This window comes from Hemiscyllium ocellatum, chromosome 13 (genome assembly GCF_020745735.1).
Source record: "Hemiscyllium ocellatum isolate sHemOce1 chromosome 13, sHemOce1.pat.X.cur, whole genome shotgun sequence".
NCBI classification, from domain to species: domain Eukaryota; kingdom Metazoa; phylum Chordata; class Chondrichthyes; order Orectolobiformes; family Hemiscylliidae; genus Hemiscyllium; species Hemiscyllium ocellatum.
In genome coordinates, this window is record NC_083413.1 from 5,236,316 (window position 1) to 5,257,704 (window position 21,389).

General features: G+C 45.5%; 1 protein-coding gene across 1 annotated transcript in view; it reads left to right on the plus strand.

Annotated features, from left to right (window-relative positions):
• dner (delta/notch-like EGF repeat containing) overlaps nucleotides 1-21,389 on the plus strand; it is a 311,214-nt gene that overhangs the window by 236,836 nt on the left and 52,989 nt on the right. Inside the window, exon 7 of the mRNA XM_060834494.1 lies at nucleotides 5,374-5,487. Within this exon, the coding sequence (XP_060690477.1) occupies nucleotides 5,374-5,487 (114 nt within the window). The remainder of the gene's footprint in view (nucleotides 1-5,373; nucleotides 5,488-21,389) is intronic.

Sequence of the window (21,389 nt, forward strand, 5' to 3'; positions counted from 1 at the left end):
CCCTTATCAAAAACGTCACTGCCCCTCCTCTCTTGCCTCCCTTTCTATCCTTCCTGTCGCATTTGTATCCTGGAATATTAAGCTGCCAGTCCTGTCCATCCATATCTTGCTATGATATCCCAGTCCTGTGTTCCTTGCCATACCCTGAGTTCATCTGAGTTCCCTGTTCGGCCCCTTGCATTGTAATAAATGCAGTTAAATTAATCAGTCCTACCTTGTTCTCTGCTTTTTCCTTGCCTGCCCTGACTGTCTGATTTGCTTCTGTTCTCAACTGTACCCGTCTCAGATTGATCTCCTTCCTCACTATCTTTCTGGGATCAGTTCCTGCGGATTGGAGGGTGGCTAATGTTGTCCCACTTTTCAAGAAGGGAGGGAGAGAGAAAACAAAGAATTATAGTCCGGTTAGTTTGACATCAGTGGTGGGAAAGATGCTGGAGTCAATTATAAACGATGAAATTACAACTCATCTGGATAGCAGTAACAGGATAGCTCAAAGTCAGCATGGATTTTTGACGGGGAAATCCTGCTTGACTAATCTTCTAGAATATTTTGAGGATATAAATATGAAGATGGACAAGGGAGAACTAGTGGATGTAGTGTACCTGAACTTACAGAAAGTTTTGATAAAGTCCCACTTGGAGGTTAGTGAGCAAAATTAGGGCTGAAAATGTGTTGCCTGAAATGTTGATTCTCCTGCTCCTTGGATGCTGCCTGACCTGCTGCGCTTTTCCAGCAACACATTTTTCAGCTCTGATCTCCAGCATCTGCAGTCCTCACTTTCTCCTCGCAAAATTAGGGCACGTGGTATTGGGGGCAAAGTACTGACTTGGATTGAAAATTGGTTGGCTGACAGGAAACAAACAGTAGTGATAAATGGCTCCCTTTCGGAATGGCAGACAGTGACCAGTGGGGTACCGCAGGGATCCGTGCTGGGACCGCAACTTTTTACAATATATGTTAATGATATAGATGAAGGCATTAGCAAATTTGCTGATGATACTAAGCTGGGTGGCAGGTTGAAATGTGAGGAGGATGTTAGGAGGATACAGGGTGATCTGGACAGGTTAGTGAGTGGACAGATGCATGGCAGATGCAGTTTAATGTGGATAAATGTATGGTTATCCACTTTGGTGGCAAGAACAGGAAGGCAGATTACTACCTAAATGGAGTCAAGTTAGGTAAAGGGACAGGTACAAAGAGATCTGGGTGTTCTTGTACACCAGTCAATGAAGGTAAGCATGCAAGTACAGCAGGTAGTGAAGAAGGCTAATAGCATGCTGGCCTTCATAACAAGAGGGATTGAGTATAGAAGCAAAGAGGTCCTTCTGCAGCTGTACAGGGCCCTGGTGAGACCACACCTGGAGTACCGTGTGCAGTTCTGGTCGCCAAATTTGAGGAAAGACATTCTAGCTGTTGAGGGAGTGCAGCGTAGGTTCACGAGGTCAATTCCTAGAATGGCAGGACAATCATATGTTGAAAGATTGGAGCGACTGGAGTTGTATACACTTGAGTTTATAAGGATGAGAGAGGATCTGATTGAGACATATAAGATTATTAAAGGATTGAACACTCTGGAGGGAGGAAGCATGTTTCTGCTGAGGGGTGAGTCCTGAACCAGAGGACACAGTTTAAAAATAAGGGGTAGGCCATTTCGAACAGAGTTGAGGAGAAACTTCTTCACCCAGAGAGTGGTGAGTGTGTGGAATGCTCTGCCCCAGAGGGCAGTGGAGGCCCAGTCTCTGGATACTTTCAAGAAAGAGTTGGATAGAGATCTTAGAGATAGTAGGATCAAGGGTTATGGAGATAAGGCAGGAACAGGATACTGATTGTGGATGATCAGCCATGATCATAATGAATGGTGGTGCAGGCTCGAAGGGCAGAATGGCCTACTCCTGCACCTATTGTCTATTGTCTATAACGGCCATCCATCACACCCCCTTGCTCTTGTAAATTTCTTATTGCCTCTAACTGCCACTCCAACTGATCCATTCGATCTGATTGGATTCGCAACCAACAGCATTTATTGCAGATAGCCATATAATCAGTAAACCATAAACTCTCCTTAAATTTCCACATCAGCTAAGAAGAGCATATCACTCTACCAAGGGCCAGTTTCGCTTCTTTCAATCTGCAGACCCAGAAAATAGTGCTGTCTTATTCCTCTACAAAACACTACTCCAGGCTAACTTAATATGTATGGCTTATAATTTTAAGTTTAATCAAGAGACATAGCTACTCACTACTGCAGACACACTGTAAGGCCACACTTAAAACTATTCACTTATCTGTTTCTGTGCTGTGACCTCTCCCAAACAGGTTCCTCCAAGATTAGTTGTGAATTTCACTGTTTGTTAATTTTCCCAGATGCACTCTGATGTCCAGCGATACATGAATTCAAACAGCAAAGGCAGTAACTGTCCAGGCTTTTTCTCTCTCTCTCTCTCTCTCTCTCTCTCTCTTTCTCTCTCCTGCACTGACCTCACCATGTGCTTCCTTTGTCTGTCCCTCTCCCTTTTAAAACTGCTGTTGTTTTGACTTTTTTTTCTCTCCAGAGTTCCAAAACAATGCAACAGCAAATAAAACAGTAAATGCTGCTCCTGGAATTCAAGGAAATCCCCCCAACACCTAAAATACCTCAAAAATGAAACAGCTTGTTACAGCCAGAATGTTTTCCTGTCCTCCATCTTGGATTACCCAGAATCCTTTCTCTTTACAAAGAAACCTTCCAAACTATGAGTCAGAAAAAGCAAGCAAAAAGCCCCTCTTCTCACCTGCATCAAATTTGTATGTTGCTTCCGAATTCCCTGAACTGTGTTTCACTCAGGCTGTGTCTCACTCTGGGTGTGATCTGTCCTTCATGGCCAGGTGATGCTCACTATGACAGGACACAGGGTGGTCAGGAAGCTCGGTTTTCTGGAGCATCATGGAGAAGGGGGACAGGGATACAGAGCCAGAGCAGTCATGGTGGAGATTTCCACAGCTTCACCCAGGCAGCTGAAAGCATTCCCACCAAAGGTGGGACTTTGGAAATCGAGGGCTGGAGTTGGAGTGGAACGGGGATCTTTGGGCTTGGAGAGTTAAGGAGGCGGGTGGTGGATGTTTTGAAAGTCAGAATGAGAATTTTTAATTCAGGGTGAAACCAGTTCAGGCACTAACAATGACCTCCCACCACGGGCTGGAGGCTGGATAGAGTTAGTGTGAGTTGGGTGATAGGCAGCAGGTCTTAGTGTTTACAAAGGATGGAAGGGGAGGGCGAGGTGAACTAGGAGGACATTAGAATTGAAACATGATTAATTATCCCAACACAAATGAAGGATCTAATCCGGGGGCCTGGTTTATTATGTCTCACTGTCATGTTATTTCATAGAACTGTTACAACACGGGAGGCCATTTGGTCCATCATGTCTACCCTAGTTTTATCATCCAGTGGCCATCCCCTGCCTTACCCCAGACCCTTGCACACCATTTCCATCCAAATAATCATCCCATACCCTCCTGAATCGAACCTGTCTGTCCCACATTTCCAGGCAGTGTGTTCCAGACCCTAGATGGAAAAGTTCCTTCCCACATTACCCTTGCTTGTTCTGCACATCACTGTTTTCTGACTAGGCCAGGCTTTACTGCCCATCTCTAATTGTCTATCCTCCGTTAGGAATCAACCACATTGCTGTGGGTCTGGAGTCACATATTGACCAGACCAGGTAAGGATGGCAGTTTCCTTCCCTAAAGGACCCAGATGACTTTTTTCCTGGCAATCAATTCATGGTCATCATTAGGTTCCTAACTCCAGATTTTTATTGAATTCAATTCACTGTGGCAGGACTTGAACCCAGGGCCCCAGGACATTACCTGAGCCTCTAGGTTAACAGTCTAGTGATATTACCACCAGGCCATCACCCCCCCTGAGATTAATGTCTAAATCTGTGACTTTAAAACAATGCTAGAGTCTAGATTAGAAATCTAGGAATCTGATGAAGGGCTTTTGCCCAAAACATCAATTTCCCTGCTCCTCGGATGCTGCCTGACCTGCTGTGCTTTTCCAGCCCCACACTAATCTAGACTCTAATTCTCCAATGTCTGCACTGCCCACATCTGCCTTTAAATCAACACTGTCTTGTTTTTGTTCGATCATGAGCAGGAGCTGCTTCTCCCAGTCCAGCTCATGGTCTGAATCGGATCTCTCCTTCTCTCAAAGGGAGACAGCCCCAGCTTCCTCACTCAATCCTCCTCAATTTCCTGGATTTGCCGAACAATAGACAAATGGACAGTCTGCCTTTTGTAATGTCTCACCTGGATGGGAGCAGGATTTCCACAGACATTCTTCAGGTTCTTGCTGAAAGACCAGCAGACGTCCCTGAGAGGTGCTGATTACCCTCAGCGCCGGCCAATGTTACAACACATTAGAAAATCCCGGTTGAAATTCTGGGCATCACAGGTCATTGATAGGTGCACAGATGAAACACACAGCTGTGGGATTGACACGAAGTGACAGCCAACAATAGAACAATGTTGTTCATGCTGCTGGTGTGTCTTCAGGTACTGAGCAAGGCTTTTGGCATCAGCATCAGCATAGACCCAGTACCTGCCAGATAACATTGCCTCAAAATGTTTGAAAACGTACATTTGAAAGTCTAAGACCATAAGATCATAACACATAGGAGTGGAAGTAAGGCCATTCGGCCCATCGAGTCCACTCCCCCATTCAATCATGGCTGATGGGCATTTCAACTCCACTTACCCGCATTCTCCCCGTAGCCCTTAATTCCTAAGTTGTTAATCTCTCCGATAAGCTTTCGCCATTGACAGGATCAAATAAGGGCGAGGTAAATGAAAAGATGATCTATTTTCACTCATTGAGTCCCTACAGTGTGGAGGCAGGCCATTCAGCCCATCAAGTCCATACTGGCCCTCTGAAAAAGATCCCACCCAGACTAACCTATCCTAACTCTGCATTTCCCGTGGCCATTCCAGCCAGTCTGCACATACCTGGACACATGGGACAATTTAGCATGACCAATCCATCCTCGCCCACACATCTTTGTATTGGAGCAGGAAGCCAGGCAGAACATGCAAACTCCACACAGATAATCCCTAGCATTGTGAGGCAGCAGTGCTAACCACTGAGTCACAGTGCCACTCAAAGGATGAGGGATAGGAGTTGGCCAGGACACTGGGAGAGTCTGTGTTAGCTGCCTCATCTCTGAAGGCAGAAGGTTTTCATATTTTAAATGAGCTGGAAACACTTTATACAGAACTGTCTTTTGCACTTTGAGTGCTGAGCAGTGGCAATCTTTCTTATGCTTAATTCCTGACTCGTTTTGCTCATGGGTATGAGGAGCAGTGACATTTGCTGGATATTTTCTGTGTTGCCAGGTTACACAGGAGAAGTGTGCGAGTCCCAGATCGATCACTGTACCTCACAGCCCTGTGAACATGGAGCTACCTGTCTGAGCAGAGCCACTGGCTACAGCTGTGTGTGTCCCGAAGGTAAGTCATGTGCGAGTGTGTCCATCGCTTCACAGCTTCTACTGCACTGCATCATGGAAGTGACCACAGAAAGCAGAGTCCAGGCAGGATATGTTGTTACTCTCCTTTGAGGACAGGAAATGCCTGTGAGATCTTCCAACCGAGGGAGAAATATAAGATTTCACTGAGATCCACCAGAAGAGATGTTCAAAACCCATTTCATAGGCAGTGTGGGAAAATTGATTGAGGATGGTTAATTTTCCTGTTCTCATATAAACTTATAAAATTTCTCAATATAACTGAATAAAACCAAGATTTCCATTAAAGAAGCTGCAATATGCAGTGTGACATATCTACTCAAGACAGCATTATAGGTGAAGGTGAACGGAGCTATTTCGGAAAGGGTCTTTCTCACTTTGTGTGGGGCCCATGGCAGCTTTGAAGGGTCCCTTCATTTTACTTGATGATGTTTCTAAACATGACCTGTTTGGGCCGAACATTCTGTCTCTGTGCTGAGTAGGTATTGGAAATCGACGGGACTTATTGCAGCAGTACTGGGCAATGTGTTGGCAAAATAATCAGGGATTGGTTTTTATCAGAACGTCGGTCACATTTCTCTGAGGGTTTGCTGGGTTCCTGTGGGCCTCAGCTTCCACACAACACAAAGACAGCCTTGACTTTTCTGTCTATTTGAACTTGCTATTGCAAAGCAGGTGTCTAGTTAGCTCAGTTAGCAAGATATCCGTACTTTGGGTTCAACCTCCACAACTGCTGAAGTTATTAGATTACTTACATTATGTACAGTGTGGAAACAGGCCCTTCGGCCCAACAAGTCCACACCGACCCGCCGAAGCGCAACCCACCCATACCCCTTACTTAACACTAGGGGCAATTTAGCATGGCCAATTCACCTAACATGCACATTTTTGGACCGTGGGAGGAAACCGGAGCACCCGGAGGAAACCCACGCAGACACGGGGAGAATGTGCAAACTCCACACAGTCAGTCACCTGAGTCGGGAATTGAACCCGGGTCTCTGTGCCACCGTACCGCCCACTTAGTTATCATGAAGGAGTCCTGCTGACCCAGCCTTGTCTCCCATCTGGGGCCTAGTGACCCTCAGCTTTAACTCACTACCTGTTGTCTCTCTCAAATGGGACTGTTCACGTTGGGTTTCTACGCTCGACCTCCCCTCAAGTTTCAGCATCGCTAACCATTCATCGCTTGTCTTTATTTGCCCCAATATCAAGCAAGGAGGCCCAGAAATCCAATCGAATTCTCCTCGCTGTTCTATAATTTATTGACTGGAATGTGACCACCATGTGATTTTCGCAGCTGTGTCCACTAAAAACCAGGGGTTTGATGTGACTCTATATTGTTTCAGCAAGCAGTCTGAGGCCATGTAGTGACCCCATCAAAATGACATTTTACCCCCTGCTCCCATACCTTGCATTACTCTAGAAAAACATCAATGGGCATTAAGGGAAAGTGGAATAAATTGACTCCTTGACAGAACATAGGACTGTGGAATAGTTCAGCAGAAAGACATGCCCCTCAGACAACTATGTCTGTGCTGACCGTGATGCCAAAGGGTAGGAGAGATCAAAATGAGGGAGCTTAGAATTAAGGTGAGATGGGAAAAAATTAGAAGGGACCTGAGAGGCAACTTTGTCACACAGCGGGTGGTTAGTGTGTGGAATGATCTGCCAGAGGAAGTGATGGGTACAGGTACGCTTACACCATTTAAAAGACATCTGGACAGGTACATGAACAGGAAAGGTTTGGAGGGATGTCAGCCAGACACAGGTAAGTGGGACTAGTTTAGTCTGACTCTCTGACTAACTATCTGACTCTAATCTCATCTGTCTTCAAATGCCCCATATCCCTCTGTTCCCTACTTGTTCATGTGTCTGTCTAAATGCTTCTCAAATATTGCTCTTGTACTGATATACTTGTTGATGTGGCAAAATACTGGAAATGATCAGGTAGACAGATACCAGTCTAAGTGACAAATTCAGCTGTCAAACTTCAGACTTGGCCTTTCTGAACTATATCAATCTACAGCCGAGCTGTAATGTTTTAGATTAGATTAGATTAGATTACTTACAGTGTGGAAACAGGCCCTTCGGCCCAACAAGTCCACACCGACCCGCCGAAGCGCAACCCACCCATACCCATACCCCTACCCCTACCCCTACATTTACCCCTTACCTAACACTACGGGCAATTTAGCATGGCCAATTCACCTGACCCGCACATCTTTGGACTGTGGGAGGAAACCGGAGCACCCGGAGGAAACCCACGCAGACATGGGGAGAACGTGCAAACTCCACACAGTCTGTCGCCTGAGTCGGGAATTGAACCCGGGTCTCAGGCGCTGTGAGGCAACAGTGCTAACCACTGTGCCACGGTGCCTCCCCACGTAATTTGTTGAACTAGCTAACATTTACCCTATATCGGGGTGTGCATACCGAACAAGGAAACATCCAATAAATAATTTCTGTAAGTGTTGGGCTGAAGGGCCTGTTCCTGTGCAGTACTCATTGGGTTATAGAGTCATACAGCTTGGAAACTGACCCTTCGGTCCATCAGTACAGATTCCAGTATCTGCTGTCATTTACTCCTCCTTTCGTCTACCATGTCCATGACGACCATGTTCCCAAACAAATCTAATCCCAGCTGCCTGCTCCTGGCCCATATCCCTCCAGACCTTCCCTATTCATGTACTTATCCAAATGTCTTTTAAACATTGTAACTGTCCCTGCATCCATCACTTTCTCTGGAAGTTCATTCCACACATGAAACACTCTCTGTGTAAAAAGATTACCCCATAACTCCTTTTTAAATCTTTCTCCTCTTGCCTTAAAAATACACCCCATGGTTTTGAACTCCCCCACCATTGAGAAAAGACCCTTGTCATTCACCTTATCTATGACCATCCTGATTCTGTGTTCTGTAAGCAAATAAAGAAAAATATACTTAATTTGAAAAAGGAACATTTTTTGTTGCATGCTTTAATGGAAGTATTGCAATTCAAATCAATCGCAGGATGAAATTTTCTGTCATCTGAGTTCTGAATGCAATGTAGAATACCCTGATGATATCCAGACAGATGGGATACAGAGACAACATCTATAAAGTGTATGTGCGTACTTTATGAGAGACAGATACTGACTTGATTTGAATAGATGCTCAGTGGCAATCTGTAATAATGCTGAGCTGTTATGCCAATGTTGATTGCGTGCCCACATCTTGTGCTAACAACCCAACTGGGGGTAACAACTATCTGCCGCAGTTGTTCCTCACTAACAGAAGTAATTCAAAATCTGTTACCTCCTTGGTACTATCTGGTGTAATGCTCAGTGTTAACAGTGGTAGGCATAATTAATGTGATACCTTACGTTGCTGTTGTCATTTCAAGTTGTGATTAAAGTACGTTTAGAAATTTGACTTTTAAAAATTCATCTAGCGATATGTTCTAATTAGCAAAGCTTTCCCTTCCCCCGTACTGTCATTTCCTCATCTTTATTACATACTGCATCCTATATTAAACACTGAATTGTGATCCTCAATGGCAATGTTGTCACTGCAGTCAGCAGAATCTCCCAGACGGTTAGCCTGAGAGAGAACTCCTGCTGTTGTTATTCTCTGACTCCTATTGTTCTGTCAGCGAACAAAAGGTGCTGTCACCTTCCTCTGAGTGGGGAAGTATTCAGCCTGCGTTTGGTCACTATCTGATGACAGAACTGGGTTTAGAGATTTTATCATAAGTTTAGGATTGTATCCCACTTTGAGAAAGCTTTGGGGAGTAAAGAAAGTTTTTATTTTAAAATGGCCTACTTACGAAATTACCCTGCTTTGTCCTCTTAAAGCTCAAAGTGGGTGACCTTCTATTTGCCTACGACTGTGATAATTTTCCCCAAACACATAACCTATTATTGCGGCCATGTTAAACTTCCCATTACACTGCATGTAATAGCAGCTGTCATTGTGCCGTCAGCTAGCTTGGATAGATGGCTTTTAATTCCATCACCTATTGTTTACAGTGAATTGTTGAGATGACAACACAGATTTGGGTTAAGTGCAGTAACAAGATTAATTGATACAGTTGGGGTGAGTCATTGGATCATTACTTGTACACTTGCGGAGAGACTCTCGTCCACAACTAGTGAGCACCAGAGAGGCTGGAGCTCAACAGCACCTACCAAAATCTTATTTTGGTTCAGTTTGATAAGTTTTGTTTAAAGTTTTGTTACTGTTCCCCTTTAAGGGAGGGGGGGTGGTGTGGATCATTTTTTAACTATGTTCATTGAATTTATTCAGAAATCACAGCACACCAACTGTAACTTAGTGTCATGTGGTTTGTGACTTTGTCCACCCCAGTCCAACACCAGCACCTCCACATCATGGAATTTATTGTTTTAGGAGCAGGAGGAGGCCATTCGGCCCTTTGAGACGGTTCCACCCTTTAATAGGATCATGGCTGATCTGGTTGTGATCTCAGTTTTTACTGACCATCTCATAACCCTCCATTCCCTGGTCTGTCAAAAATCTACAAAACTCAGCCTTGAATAAAAATAAAGACCGTTCTAGCACTAGCTTCTGTGGAAGAGAAATTGACCCCTTTATTCTTTAACCAGGCCTTTCTCCCATCCTCGTGATATCCATCCTGTCCAATCACCTCCAGATCTTTCAATAAGATTACTGCTCATCCTTCTAACTCTGTTGGGTATTGGTCTAATTTGTTCCCCAAACAGCTTCTGGTTTAGTGGCAAAGGGGAGGGGTGGGGGGGGTGGGGACTGATAATATTCGATACTAATTTCAAATGACACAACAGGTATATGCTTCCCACCTGAGCTGTTCATGTTTCAGCTCCTTCCACTGCCTGAGAAATATGGGATCTGCTGGAAATCAGTGTCAGATAAAAACGCGAACCAGTTCAAGGAGCATTTATAGTCCGTACGCTCTAATCAACCCCACCTCCTGGTCGCCATCCATTTCGAGTCCCCCTCCCACCACCCTGATGTCATGTCCATCCTGGGCCTCCTCCACCATCAACACAAGACCACACGCAAACTGGAGGAAGAATATCTCACCTTCCGCCTCAGGAGCTTTCAACCATACGGCCTCAACATAGAATTCACCAGCTTCCGAATCTCCCCACCGCCCCCAACTCATCCCAAACCCAGCCCTTCCTCTCTACCCAACCCCCTTGCCCTGAGCATACCTGTCCATCTTCCTTCCAACCGCTCCACACCTTCCCACTGAGTTGCGGGTTTGTAATGGGTTGTCCTCAAGGAATTAGAGTCGCGGGTTTGTAATAGATTGTCCTCAGGAGATTAGAGTCGTGGGTTTGTAATGGGCTGTCCTTAGGGGATTAGAGTCGCGGATTTGTAATGGGTTGTCCTTAGGGAATTAGAGTTGTGGGTTTGTAATAGATTGTCCTCAGGGGATTAGAGTCATGGGTTTGTATTGAGTTGTCTTCAGGGATTAGAGTCACAGGTTTGTAATGGATTGTCTTCAGGGGATTAGAGTCACGGGTTTGTAATGGGTTGTCTTCAGGGGATTAGAGTCACAGGTTTGTAATGAGTTGTCCTTGGGGGATTAGAGTTGTGGGAATGTAATGAGTGATCCTCAGGGGATTAGAATCGCAGGTTTGTCATGGATTGTCCTCTTGAGATTAGAGTCGTAGGTTTGTAATGGGTTGTCTTCAGGGGATTAGAGTCATGGGTTTGTAATGAGTTGTCTTCAGGGGATTAGAGTCATGGGTTTGTAATGGATTGTCCTGAGGGGATTAGAGTAGCAGGTTTGTGATGGGTTGTCTTCAGGAGATTAGAGTCATGTGTTTGTAATGAGTTGTCTTCAGGGGATTAGAGTCACGGGTTTGTAATGGGTTGTCTTCAGGGGATTAGAGTCATGAGTTTGTAATGGGTTGTGGAAGGAGATTAGAGTCATGGGTTTGTAATGAGTTGTCCTTGGGAGATTAGAGTTGTGGGAATGTAATGAGCGATCCTCAGGGGATTAGAATGGTTGGTCTAACATATGAGGAATGGCTGAGGATCCTGGGATTGTGTTCATTGGAGTTTAGAAGATTAAGGGAAGACTTAATAGAGACGTACAAGATAATACATGGCTTGGAAAGGGTGGACGCTAGGAAATTGTTTCCGTTAGGCGAGGAGACTAGGACCCGTGGACACAGCCTTAGAATTAGAGGGGTTAAATTCAGAACAGAAATGCGGAGTCATTTCTTCAGCCAGAGAGTGGTGGGTCTGTGGAATTCATTGCCGCAGAGTGCAATGGAGGCCAGGACGCTAAATGTCTTCAAGGCAGAGATCGATAGATTCTTGTTGTCTCGAGGAATTAAGGGCTACGGGGAGAATGCTGGTAAGTGGAGTTGAAATGCCCATCAGCCATGATTGAATGGTGGAGTGGATTCGATGGGCTGAATGGCCTTACTTCCACTCCTATGTCTTATGGTCTTATGGAGATCATTCAGGATATTATAAACTTCGATCAAATCAGTCTCACTCTTCTCAACTCCTGTGAAAATAAACTCAGTCTGTCCAACCGCTCCTCATGAGACAACGTGCTCATTCCAGGTTAGAGTGAATTGGCCATACCAAATTGCCCATAGTGTCCAGGGATGTGCTGGCTAGGTGGTTAGTGGCAAGGGTTATGGGGTAGGATGCTCTTCAGAGGGTCAGTGTGGGCTGAATGGCCTGCTTCCACACTGTAGTGATTTCATACAGGACTGATTTTGTTGAAGCCATCAGAACACTGATGCCAGGCAATGCCCTCAGTTGGGCACCAGTACTGGTACGGCAAGGCATCACTTTTCATGTTCCTGCAGATGGTCATTTAAAGACAATGAGTGAAACAGTGAAGTTGGAGACTCAAACAGACAGCCAGTGCAATGTGCAGCTGGCAATCTCACAGAGGGAGAGATCTAGGCATTGCTGTGTCAGGTAGAACACCAGGAGACTGTTTCCGAATGAAAATAACTCTCTGCACGCTTGTACAAGGACCTAGTTATGGTGCAAGAGTAGTGTCCCTACCCCGGGACCTGGAGGCCCATGTTCAAGTCCCAGCTGCTCCACAGCCGGTGTAGTAACATCTCTGAACAAGTCAATTAAAAAAATAGACAAATTCCTAACAGTCAGAGAAGTTGGGCCATTACGTGTGGACGTCACATCACAGGCGGTCTGAGCTGGAATGGTGGACAGCACATATCAATGACCGTCACTGGATTGGAGCTGGGAATCTCGCTCCAGCTTGACTCTGGGATCCAGCTTTAACCGTATTCGGATCAGCATTGGGAAGATCCCAAAGGCAGCAACTTCTCTCTCCATTGGCCGACTCATGAGTTTCTGCCGAGCTGCACTCACTCTGGTTTAATGGTTTGTAAATGGGAGCAAGTCAAGTTATGCTAGTTGTGCACGTTATCTTATATTAGTTATACTAGTATTACATGCTATTTTCCACTTTTGCTCTCAGTCCCACCTCCCATCCTGCCCGAGGACTGGGAAAGTTTAGCACAAAGCGTCTGCTGTTCTACACAAATGCAGCATTGGTGACAATCTACACGCATTTCATAGATTGGTTACAATGCAGAACAAGGCCATTCGGCCTCACTGCGCCAAGGACCTGGGTTCGATTCCAGCCTCGGGTGACTGTGTGGAGTTTGCACGTTCTCCCCGTGTCTGAGTGGGTTTCCTCCGGGTGCTCCGGTTTCCTCCCACAGGCCAAAGATGTGCAGGTTAGGTGAATTGGCCATGCTAAATTGCCCATAATGTTAGGTGCAGGGGTAAATGTAGGGGAATAGGGTAGGTGTATGGGTCTGGGTAGATTATTCTTCGGAGCGCCGGTGTGGACCTGTTCCACACTATAGGGATTCTATGATTCTTTGTCCGTGTCATCTCCCTGCCAGCCAGTGCCCCTGTCTTTCCTCTCTCTCCCTGCACACCATTTCCATCCAGGTCACCATCCAATTCACTCTTGAATGCCAAGCAGTGCATTCCAGGCACATGCTACTCACTGGGTGGAATGGTTTATTTGTCACATCATCCTTGCTCTGCTTGCACATCGCTTTAGACCCTTTGCATTGCACAACACGATTTTTGAAAATGACCAATGTCTCATTGTGATAGCGGGTAATGACGTTTGTGAGAGAAAGCGAGAGGGCCTGGGAACCAAGGGACTTTGGAAGCCAATGGGAATGTGACATTTGAAATGTAAACAGATTAGCCAGGATTGTATTGAATGGCAGCATCATCTTGAGGGGCCGAATGGCCTACTCCTACCCCTAATTTGCATATCCATATGGGTTGACCATGTGATGGGTTGATAATGAATTAATTGAAAGGGGAGGGTACAGTGGTTGGGGTGAAACAGAAAGCAGTCATGGTAGTTCCAATGATTGCTGGTGCGATCTACATGTAACATAAGTGTTTACTTGGAGATCTCTGGAGGGTTTGTTTCCAGCTAATCTGGTATCAACCGCTCCGCGTCATCTCTAGAGCTGCCCTTTGTCTCAGGTTCTACAATGCAGTGTGCGAGGGAGCCAGGCCAAACCCCCTTCAAATATATCCAGGAGATAGCGCACACCCTCACTTCCATCTTATTTAAAAGCAAGTGTAAGCTGCTTTGTTCCACATGTAATTCAATTGGCTACACTACTCAGCTGGAATGAAAACACATTCTATTCTTACTATAAAGTTGATATACAAACACAAGAAAGAAATGTTGATTATACTTTAACTCTATTGGAAAACTTAACAGAAGAGTAGATTATTTAACTACTAAACAGTAACTGTTCCAATAGACTGACATCCCATAAACCCACCCTTGGCAAAGGCAAATTCAGCAAAATAGGTTGTCTCACAGGCAACTCTCCAGTCCAGGAAGAAAGAACATCAAGAGAAAATTCTGGCAGAAAGAGAGAAAGAGAGAGAGCACAAGTGTTTTGCTGTAGCAGGGAGAGATGTAATGGTAGCTTCAAAACTCCAAAAACTACTGAAAAGTAAACTTAAATCCTGGATCTTTGGGAGCCTGACCTCACCCATTCAGGCTGCCTCTATTGCTCCAATTTTTTTTAAAACCCCAAGTACTCACAAGCTGTTTACTTTATTGGCATTGATCAGACCATGCTTCATAAAAAAATAGTAAAGATACACCTCTTAAAGTTAAAGTATTGTCACAACTGTGGCCAAAGCATCTGGTGATACGATAAGATCCAGGAACTTGACTCAACTGGGTGTTGAGATTCTTAAAGTTACATCACTCTTAAAGTGATAGTACTAGCAATGATGGAATTGAAAGCCTGAAACAAGGTGGGTGCAGTGGGAAAGCAAAGGGCTAAGGAATACAATGTGAATGTGTGGATAGGGCTCATAAGTGCCACTTGTGTAAGAAATGGGAAGGGAACTATTGAGAGATATGTTTTCTTTGCAACTCCCAGGCTGGTGTACAGTTTCTTGCAGTGGATACCTGGTCAACTTCATGTACCCTGTTCCTGCCAACCCAACAGAAAAGAAGATTGATTGTAGAGGAACCTTGATTATCTGGCATTTAATTATCCAAACAATGTATTCCCCACCCATGTCTTCTGGAATATTGTGTCCAGTTCTGCTCAAGCTGTAATCGCAAGGATATTATTCAATTGGAGAGGATTCAGAAAAGATTTACCAGAGTGTTATAGAGTCATAGAGATGTACAGCATGGAAACAGACCCTTCAATCCAACCCGTCCATGCCGACTAGATACCGCAACCCAATCTAGTCCCACCTGCCAGCACCCAGCCCATATCCCTCCAAACCCTTCCTATTCATATACCCATCCAATTGCCTTTTAAATGTTGCAATTGTACCAGCCTCCACCACTTCCTCTGGCAGCTCATTCCATACACGTACCACCCTCTGTGTGAAAAAGTTGCCCCTTAGGTCTCTTTTATATCTTTCCCCTCTCACCCTAAACCTATGCCCTCTAGTTCTGCACTCCCCGACCCCAGCGAAAAGCCTCTCCCTGTAGCTCAAATCCTCCAACCCTGGCAACATCCTTGTACATCTTATCTGATCCCTTTCAAGTTTCACAACATTTTTCTGATAGGAAGGAGACCAGAATTGCATGCAGTATTCCAACAGTGGCCTAACCAATGTTCTGTACAGCCACAACATGACCTCCCAACTCCTGTACTCAATACTCTGACCAATAAAGGAAAGCATACTAAACGCCTTCTTCACTATCCTATCTATCTGCGTTTCCACTTTCAAGGAGCTATGAACCTGCACTCCAAGGTCTCTTTGTTCAGCAACACTCCCTAGGACCTTACCATTAAGTGTCTACATCCTTCATCAGGTTGGGCTTTTGCCCAAAATGTCGGTTTTCCTGCTCCTCGGATGCTGCCTGAACTGCTGTGCTTTTCCAGCACCACTCTAATCTAGACTCTGGTTTCCATCATCTGCAGTCATTGCTTTTACCTAGTGTATACATCCTGCTAAGATTTGCTTTCCTAAAATGCAGCACCTTGCATTTATCTGAATTAAACTCCATCTGCCACTTCTCAGCCCATTGGTCCATCTGTTCCAGATCCTGTTGTAATCTGAGGTAACCATCTTCGCTGTCCACTACGCCTCCAATTTTGGTGTCATCTGCAAACTTACTAACTATACCTCTTATGCTCGCATCCAAATCATTTATGTAAATGACAAAAAGTAGAGGGCCCAGCACCGATCCTTGTGGCACTCCACTGGTCACAGGCCTCCAGTCTGAAAAACAACCCTCCACCACCACCCTCTGTCTTCTACCTTTGAGTCAGTTCTGTATCCAAACGGTTAGTTCTCCCTGTATTCCATGAGATCTAACCTTGCTAATCAGTCTCCCATTGGGAACCTTGTTGAACGCCTTACTGAAGTCCATATAGATCACATCTACTGCTCTGCCCTCATCAATCTTCTTTGTTACTTCTTCAAAAAACTCAATCAACTTTGTGAGACATGATTTCCCATGCACAAAGCCATGTTGACTATCCCTAATCAGCCCTTGCCTTTCCAAATACATGTACATCCTGTCCCTCAGGATTCCCTCCAACAATTTGCCCACCACCGAGGTCAGGCTCACCAGTCTACAGTTCCCTGGCTTGTCCTTACCACCCTTCTTAAACAGTGGCACCATGTTTGCCAGCCTCCAATCTTCTGGCACCTCACCTGTGACTATCGATGATACAAATATCTCAGCAAGAGGCCCAGCAATCACTTCTCTAGCTTCCCACAGAGTTCTCGGGTACACCTGTTCAGGTCCTGGGGATTTATCCGCTTTTAACCGTTTCAAAACATCCAGCACTTCCTCCTCTGTAAACTGGACATTTTGCAATATGTCACCATCTATTTCCCGACAGTCTTTATCTTCCATATCCTTTTCCACAGTAAATACTGATGCAAAATATTCATTTAGTATCTCCCCCATTTTCTGTGGCTCCACATAAAAGGCCACCTTGCTGATCTTTGAGGGGATTCTCCTGCTCCTTGGATGCTGCCTGACCTGCTGCCCTTTTCCGGCAACACATTTTCAGCTCTGATATTTGAGGGGCCCTATTCTCTCCCTAGTTACCCTTTTATCCTTAATGTATTTGTAAAAACGTTTTAAATTCTCCTTGCCAAAGCTACCTCATGTCCCCTTTTTGATTAGATTAGATTAGGTTCCCCACAGTGTGGAAACAGGCCCTTCAGCCCAACAAGTCCGCACTGACCCTCCGAAGAGTAACCCACCCAGACCCATTCCACTACATTCACCCCTGACTAATGCACCTAACACTACGGCGATTTAGCATGGTCAATTCACCTAACCCGCACATTTTTGGATTGTGGGAGGATACCAGAGCACCCAGAGGAAACCCACGCAGACAGTTGCCCGAGGTGGGAATTGAACCCGGGTCTCTGGTGCTGTGAGGCAGCAGTGCTAACCACTGAGCCACATATCACCTTCCTGATTTCCCTCTTAAGTATACTCCTACTTCCTTTATACTCTTCTAAGGATTCACTCGATTTGTCCTGTCTATACCTTACATATGCTTCCTTCTTTTTTTTAACCAAATTCTCAATTTCTTTAGTCATCCAGCATTCCCTATACCTACCAGCCTTCCCTTTCACCCTGACAGGAATATACTTTCTCTGGATTCTCGTTATCTCATTTCTGAAGGCTTCCCATTTTCCAAACGTCCCTTTACCTGAGAACATCTGCCCCCAATCAGCTTTTGGAAGTTCTTACCTAATACCGTCAAAATTGGCCTTTCTCCAATTTAGAACTTCAACTTTCAGATCTGGTCTATACTTTTCCATCAGTATTTAAAATCTAATAGAATTATGGTCGCTGGCCCCAAACTGCTCCCCCACTGACACCTCAGTCCCCTGCCCTGCCTTATTTCCCAAGAGTAGGTCAAGTTTTGCACCTTCTCTAGTAGGTATATTGGATCAGAAAATTGTCTTGTACACACTTAACAAATTCATGCTGGGAATGGGGGGGTTGGGTTATAAAAATAGATTGGATAGCCTGAGAATTTTTTCACTGAGGTGTAGGATATTGTGGGGGTAACCTTATAGAGGTTTATAAAATCATAAGAGGCATAGATAAGGTGAATAGCAAGGGTCTTTCCCCTAGGGTGGGGGAGTTCAAAAGTGGAAAGTGGAAAGAGAAAGTTTTAAAAAATATATGATGGGCAACTTGTTTACATAGAGTTGAAAGTGGAAAGAGAAAGTTTTAAAAAATATATGATGGGCAACTTGTTTACATAGAGTTTGGGATATTGCATTCAATTCTGATATCCCTGCTATAGAAAAGATGAGAAACTTGAAAGGGTTCAGAAAGGACGTTGCCAGGATTGGAGCAGATTGAGCTATAGGCAGAGGCTGAATAGGCTGGGGCAGTTTTCCCTGGAGTGTCAGTGGCTGAGGAGTGACCTTGTAGAGGATGGGATAGGATAAATAGATGCCCATCTGGGGTCAGGGAGTCCAGAAATAGAGGGCATAGGATTAGGGTGAGAGGGGAAAGATATAAAAGGGACCTAAGGAGCAATGTGTTCACACAGAGGGTGGTATGTGTATGGAATGAGCTGCCAGAGGATGTGGTGGAGGCTGGTACAATTACAGCATTTAAAAGGCTCTGAATGTAGGTTTGCCCACTGAGCTGGAAGAGAAAGTGAGGACTGCAGATGCTGGAAGGTTCATTTTCAGACATTTCGTGGCCATACTAGGTAACTTCTTCAGTGAGCTTCCGGACAAAGCACTGCTCGTGTTTCCTGCTTTCAATTTATGTGTTTGGGTTACCTTGGGTTGGTGATGTCATTTCCTGTGGATATGTCATTTCCTGTGGTGATATAATTTCCTGTTCTTTATCTCAGAGAGTCATAAATGGGGTCCAAGTCAATGTGTTTGTTGATAGAGTTCTGGTTGGAATGCCATGCTTCTAGGAATTCTCGTGTGTGTCTCTGCCTTGTCCCAGGATGGGTGCATTGTCCCAGTCGAAATGGTGTCCTTATCTGTATGTAAGGAAACTAGTGAGAGTGGGTCATGTCGTTTTGTAGCTTGTTGATGTTCATGTATCCTGGTGGCTAGTTTTCTTCCTGTTTGTCCATTTTAGTATTTGTTACAGTCCTTGCACAGTATTTTGTAAATGACATTAGTTTTGCTCATTGTCTGTATAGGGTTTTTCACGAGCTGCTGTTTTAGTGTGTTGGTGGGTTTGTGGGCTACCATGATGCCAAGGGGTCTGAGTAGTCTGGCAGTCATTTCTGAGATGTCTTTGATGTAGGGGGGAGTGGTTAGGGTTGCTGGATGTGTTGTGTCTGCTTGTTTGGGTTTGTTGCTCAGAAATCAGCGGACTGTGTTCATTGGGTACCCATTCTTTTTGGATACATGGTATAGGTGATTTTCCTCTGCTCTGTGTAGTCCCTCTGTGCTGCAGTGTGTGGTGGCTCATTGAAGTAATGAGTCTAGATTAGAATGGTGCTGGAAAAGTACAGCAGGTCAGGCAGCATCTGAGGAGCAGTAAAATCAACGTTTCGGGCAAAAGCCCTTCATCAGGAAGAAAGGCAGAGAGCCTGAAGGGTGGAGAGATAAATGAGAGGGGTGTGGGGGTGGGGAGAAAGTAGCATAGAGTACAATAGGTGAGTGGGGGAGGGGATGAAGGTGATAGGTCAGGAGGGAGGGTGGAGAGTCTCTTTGTTAGCTACGTAGAACAGTCCATCTTCCATAGTTACACCCGCACCAATCTCCACCTCTTCCTCCGCTACATTGATGACTGCATTGGCGCCACCTCGTGCTCCCGCGAGGAGGTTGAGCAATTCATCAACTTCACCAACACATTCCACCCTGACCTTAAATTTACCTGGACCATCTCTGACACCTCCCTCCCCTTCCTGGACCTCTCCATTTCCATTAACGACGACCGACTTGACACTGACATTTTTTACAAACCCACCGACTCCCACAGCTACCTGGATTACACCTCTTCCCACCCTACCTCCTGCAAAAATGCCATCCCATATTCCCAATTCCTCCACCTCCACCGTATCTGTTCCCAGGAGGGCCAGTTCCACCACAGAAACACACCAGATGGCCTCCTTCTTTAGAGACTGCAATTTCCCTTCCCATGTGGTTAAAGATGCCCTCCAACGCATCTCGTCCACATCCCGCACCTCCGCCCTCAGACACACCTTCCACCCTACCAATCTTCACATAAACCAAATCATCCACCGACATTTCCGCCGTCTCCAAATGGATCCCACCACCAGGGATATATTTCTCTCCCCACCCCTTTCCACCTTTCGCAAAGATCGTTCCCTCCATGACTACCTGGTCAGGTCCATGCCCCCCTACAACCCACCCTCCCATCCTGGCACCTTCCCCTGCCACTGCAGGAACTGCAAAACCTGCGCCCACACCACCTCCCTCACCTCCATCTAAGTCCCTAAAGGAGCCTTCCACATCCATCAAAGTTTTACCTGCACATCCACCAATATCATTTATTGTATCCGTTGCTCCCGATGCGGTCTCTTCTACATTGAGGAGACTGGGCACCTCCTAGCAGAGCGCTTTAGGGAACATCTCCGGGACACCCGCACCAATCAACCACACCGCCTTGTGGCCCAACATTTCAACGCCCCCTCCCACTCTGCCGAGGACATGGAGATCCTGGGCCTCCTTCACTGCCGCTCCCTCACCACTCAACGCCTGGAGGAAGAACGCCTCATCTTCCACCTCGGAACACTTCAATCCCAGGGCATCAATGTGGACTTCAACAATTTCCTCATTTCCCCTTCCCCCATCTCATTCTAGTTCCAAACTTCCAGCTAGCACTGTCCCCATGACTTGTCCGGACTTGTCCTACCTGCCTATCTTCTTTTCCACCTATCCACTCCACCCTCTCCTCCCTGACCTATCACCTTCATCCCCTCCCCCACTCACCTATTATACTCTATGCTACTTTCTCCTCACCCCGCACCCTCCTCTAGCTTATCTCTCCAACCTTCAAGCTCTCTGTATTCCTGATGAAGGGCTTTTGCCCGAAACGTCGATTTTTACTGCTCCTCGGATGCTGCCTGAACTGCTGTGCTTTTCCAGCACCACTCTGATCTAAACTCTGATTTCCAGAATCTGCAGTCATTGTTTTTACCTCATTGAAATAATGTTCTGATGCAGCTTCGTTTGTGGGTATTGGGATGATTGCTTCTGTACTACAAATAGTACTACAGAAAAAGCAGACAAAACACACCCAGAAACCCTAGCCACTCTCCCCTACATCCAAGACATCTCAGAAATGACTGCCAGACTACTCAGACCCCTTGGCATCATGGTAGCCCACAAACCCACCAACACTCTAAAACAGTAGCTCATGAACTTGGAAGACCCTATACAGACAATGAGCAAAACTA